This window comes from Wasmannia auropunctata, unplaced genomic scaffold, assembly GCF_000956235.1.
Source record: "Wasmannia auropunctata unplaced genomic scaffold, wasmannia.A_1.0 LD335975.1, whole genome shotgun sequence".
NCBI lineage: Eukaryota > Metazoa > Arthropoda > Insecta > Hymenoptera > Formicidae > Wasmannia > Wasmannia auropunctata.
Window position 1 is genome coordinate 70,118 of NW_012026915.1, and position 5,289 is coordinate 75,406.

Sequence of the window (5,289 nt, forward strand, 5' to 3'; positions counted from 1 at the left end):
TCTCTCTCTCTCTCTCACACACCCACACACACACACACACACACACACACACACACACACACACACACACACACGTTTTAAAGCAAAATCTCAGCTGTTAACTTTAATTAACATTTACACGGACGATTCGTAATAACAAAAATATCCCTGACATCGCAAATATCTAAAAACACATGTAAGTATCCGCAAAGATCTCTTACTCTATTAAAAATTTTTTTGAATATTTGTAACATTCGGGATAATTGCACGTAACATACAGAAATCGCAAGTCTTCCAGTTCCTATATTTTTTGTTTAAAATTGGAAACCATCGCGTGAGATAAGAACGCGTTTTTTCTTATTCGCTTGGACTTTTTCCGACGATAGGCAAAAGCGAGGAATTCATACGAATCGCAGCATATATATACATCTATCAATATGGCTTGAAATCGATTCATTTTGTGATACATTTTTGTAACGTTTATGAGTATAGTATGCGTCTAGGCAGTAGCAAAGAATTTTTGCATTACGTCCGCGTATACACGAGGCATCTTACAAGACACATTGTTCAACGGATAGTTACAGATAGCATGTATCTCTTACATGCGATCGAGTTATTGTTCTTCGCCATCTTCGGCAAGACGACATATGAACAATTCAGGAGTAACAACCAGTCCGATTGGAGGATCGTCCTCTTCAAGCTCACCTACGGCATTTATATGTTGGTGTCGGTGGTGATGCTTATTAATCTCCTAATCGCCACAATGAGCAATACTTACCAGCGAATACAGGCGCAATCGGACACCGAGTGGAAGTACGGACTGAGCAAGCTCATTCGAAGAATGAACAGGTAATAAGATGTATCGAAGAAAAAAAATATATTAAGGAGAAGAAGTACGGCTGATTGTTGCACGAAACCATTTATTGCATCATTCATCGCACTATTTTCAATACGCGGGACAGGACCACCATGGCACCACCCCCGCTGAATCTCTTGACCATGTGGATCATGTATTTTGTCAAACTCTGCAAGAAACGCACAACCAAAAAGCAACAACCGCTATCTTTGACGCACGAGATGAACGGTGCTCGTCTCTCCCCTCGCACCAGAATGGGTGCCAAGTGGTTGTCCATGATAAAGAAGAACACGCAGGTAGTCCACAAGGATAGCGTCGCCTTATCGGTAGCTCACCTGAGTCCACTTGGAAGCCAGCTGTCCTTTCATAACGCCATCAGAATCGAGAACGTTGTCGACTGGGACGTCGTCAGACGTAAATACAGACACCTTTACGAACAGAAGTTGGTCCAAGAGAGCAAGGAAACGATTGAGAATCCGTTGGCGGTTTAGGAAGACACGTCCAGCTTTGCCGAAAATGCCGTGAAATCGGGACTTGGACTTGGAGCTTGAACAAAGTGGGAAATGATCGAGATAGCCGTCAACCATATATTACATAACTCTCTGAAGAAGAAAGAGAGATTGAAGTTCTTTCTGACTTTCGCAGATTCGCCACATTAAATGCGTTCGATCGCACTGAATTATTTGTATATACATACACTTCGGGGCGTATAAAAATGAAGATTTTTATACCTTATTTAGTAACATATCGATAATATATCGAAAAGGTTTTTAAATGTCTATAATGTAACGTAATTTTTTTATCAGACTTTCACGTAAGACTTAAAGTGCGCAATATCTTAAGCACCTTCATTTAAATTTGCAAATCTTTACTGTAATTTCATATACTGTAATTTTATCTGTTTCTAATCCTGATTTGTTTTAGAATACTAGAATGCTTTCTTTACCGCGAGCAGCAAGGGAACAAATTAACTTTTCATTGTTCAATCAAGCCCCACAGTCAAACTTTTTAATTAATATTCTAAATACCATACGTCATAAACTGTAATATAGTCCGTCGATTCGGAGGAATCAACGGACTAAGGATCAAGAAATCATCCAGTGGAGAGGCGATCCTCGCTGAAATGACATAAATAAAATCGATGCGCGCAACATACTTCTATTATACACGCAAAACTTTTCAGACACGCAATTTTTTTATTATTTTATACCAGTCTAGTATATATCGTAATGTGTTTGTGACAGACAGATATCACGTAAGTTAAGTATGTTTTACGTTTGTACGTTTCCTTGAGATATATGTATATCGCTAATTATAATGAAATACATACATATATATAGTTGTCATATATATAAGTGTAGGCATGTAGAAGTCTATTTCCATCACTATTCATTTTGTCTGCCCTTTCCACACGGTGGCTGTGCGTTGCTTTGTAGTTAAAAAATACCTTGAGCGTCAGTGTTGATAAATCCGCCCATAACGACGGTGCTGGAATTATTATCGCCGCATTTACCAAGCTGGAAGTCCATTCAATTGGAGCATTGCACCGCGACGAAGTCATCAGGATGCACGATGGACTCGATGAAAAACTGATGCGATCTATCTTGGCTGTAGGTTTCTAAAAATACAAGCTAGGATCAATATCTTTTTGCACACAATATTGTAATATTCAATGTTGGCGTCGAGCTCATACAGCAAACAAAAATGATATGAAATGGATTGAAATAAATTCATTTTCGATATTCCTGAATTGGCGCTTCTGATTTTTCGAATCCATTTGAACCCAAAAATAATATAATACGGACACGAATACGTCCGAATTTAACATGGTGAATAGCTCATTTCGTATTTCAATTTTTTTGAATTAAAAAATAATAGAGATATGAATGCATCGCCGGACTCTAAAGCACCAACTCGGATAAATTAAAATAAATTGCAATTTTCAAGTTTAACATATTTAACATCTTATTGTTGTACATTTGGAGAATTTACGCTAATTCTCATCTTTATTGTTAAACTCATCTCCAATTTCGAATGTAATTCCGTCTTCGTTTATCAAATTGTTGAAACGATACAATTATAATATTATTATGTGGCCTCAAACATGTGAGTTCATTATTGTTAGTTCTTACGTATCCAATCTTAAGGCTGTCCATTAAGGAGTCTAAATGTTTTTGCCATTTTTCAAGAGCAATACTGGCAAAAATCTTTATGCTGGTACCAATTCACTCTTGACTTTCAAACGTCCCCGCGCTTCCCATTTTTTCTTTTCAAGTAGTACAGTAAGATATATATAAGGAGTAAGATATATATAAGCTAAGAATCTTCTCTTGCAGCTATTTATATCTCTTCAAGTAGTACAGTGTACAGAAGTACAGTAGGTTTCTTCTGTTTTTTTTTCCTGGATAGCCAACATCGGGAACATTTTAATATTCACAATTTATAGTACGGTTTGTAGCTCAAAAATTCGAACATAGTTGAAATGTGAGAACAGCATTGGATAACGTCAACCACGTCATATAGAATATTCGAAATCGCTCGCGAATCTCGTTATGTTTTCGCTCTCCATTGCTATCTGAAAGTGCTGGAGACTGCGGAGAGTCAGGAAATGCACTGATATTGGTATCAAAGATCATATCACGCAGGCACACAGGATACATCGCGCGCTGAGTAAGCAAAAAATTACGCGCACGGTGGCTGCGATCCGATTGTCAGAGCATTCCTAGAATTTTTTGATTCTTGTTATTTAACGCACACCAAACAAGGACAACAAGCATTATGCGAGTATTACGAATTTGATCTCCAGTATCGCGTAACCGTATTACGTCTATTTTTAATTAGCACTTTCATTCTGAATTTAATTACTTCTCTCGGAATGTAAAAGATTTACGGGAGATTTTTGCATTGTAGACAGCGAAAATGATAAATGGACTAGATTATCTTTAAATTAGTCTTGTTATCTTTGAATAATGCAAACAACGTTACAATTAATTGTATTAATTTTAAATGTATTATGTATTTAATATATTAAATATTATGGCACTATATCATATATATTTTTTTGAACATAATTAGTTTATAATTTATAGATAGTAAATACATTTTCATATATTTTGTAATACATAAATCTTGGATTGGTCATAGTATTAAAAATATTTTTGTTACAATTATATTTGTTTTTCGTAATTTATGATCATAACATTATATTCATTAATAGTTATAATTTATAATTTTTAATTATTTTTTATTATTAACGACTACATACGTGAATGTTTTCCTTTCAAAATAATGATCACACTCGAAATTATAGATATACATAAGATGTGAATATTATAATTTGGCTTGTAAATAAATATTGCTGCATCATGAAATATGTATCGATTCCATTACTAACATAAATGATAAATTCTGAAGCAACTTTAAAATAAAATGTCAAAATAGATTGTGATTTCTAGGAATTCTCTTAACTTGACAAAAGAAGCACTGGCTATGTAATATCTAATTGTACTAACGATAGGCACTTACTTTGTCTATAAGAATCTCTCCGACTACGCAGTGCAGACACATATATACGAATATATTAATAAGAATCGAAAAACCAAAATCTTCCTATAAAAAAAGAGAAAACATTACCTTCGTCTATCATTTAGACACAGTTAACATATTTTTCAATTTTTCTTGTTTTAGAAACTTATACATAAAGATATAAAAAATTTAGACACCTGATGAGCTAATTCTGTAAAGCTGTTTATGTCCAAGACTAAACGGAGACTGACATTTTTTTATGAATTTCCTTCGCTTCTCTCTGCAGGGAGCACGTGCAAATTGCAATTATGCATGCTCACGGAAAAACTTCTGAAATGCAGGTGGTGAGGTGCAAAGTATAGTTACCTCGTAAATGTTTCATATATTTATCTGTGTTTATGTCTACTGCGTTTTTTTTTATGAGGTGGTGCAACTTCTTGTTCGAAGAAACAAGTTTGTGTGGTCCTCCTACGGCATTGCTAAGTAGTCTATGAATATCTAAAATGAGTGTAATGTCCTCTAATGTTCCCAAGAAGCTCATTATTAATTTCTCCTCCTGTCCTCCTTTTCCTCCTTTTGACAACTTGCTCTGTTTCAACTGCATGTTCTGAAGCTCAATCAACATTTTTCATTGAACGAACTTTAAAACGTAAAAAATAATGCGTTGCACGTAGCTGCGCGAGCGATGCGCTGAGTAATATGTCATATGCGTTTATAGCAACGCAAAAAGGCTAAAAAATAACATACAGTAAATTAATCATTTTTAATTAAAAAATTTTAATTAAAAATGAAACCTATTATTATAGATTAATTTTTTAATTAAGGAGACATATTATCTTCAGACCTCACCCAGTTCTTTTATTGGTATTTAAAAAAAACTATTTTTAGTTTTATTAGTGAAATTGGGCCCACGGTGAATAGCATTGAAA

General features: G+C 34.8%; 1 protein-coding gene and 1 pseudogene across 1 annotated transcript in view; one reads left to right on the forward strand and one right to left on the reverse strand.

The window, feature by feature from the left end:
- LOC105454803 (ankyrin-3-like) overlaps window positions 1-1,614 on the forward strand; it is a 16,613-nt gene extending 14,999 nt beyond the window's left edge. The window contains exons 10-11 of the mRNA XM_011697690.1: window positions 483-828; window positions 942-1,614. Of these exons, the coding sequence (XP_011695992.1) occupies window positions 483-828; window positions 942-1,326 (731 nt within the window). The 3' untranslated portion in view covers window positions 1,327-1,614. The remainder of the gene's footprint in view (window positions 1-482; window positions 829-941) is intronic.
- A 598-nt stretch (window positions 1,615-2,212) lies between these two features.
- The window catches only part of LOC105454804, a 6,078-nt pseudogene continuing 3,001 nt past the window's right edge, over window positions 2,213-5,289 (reverse strand).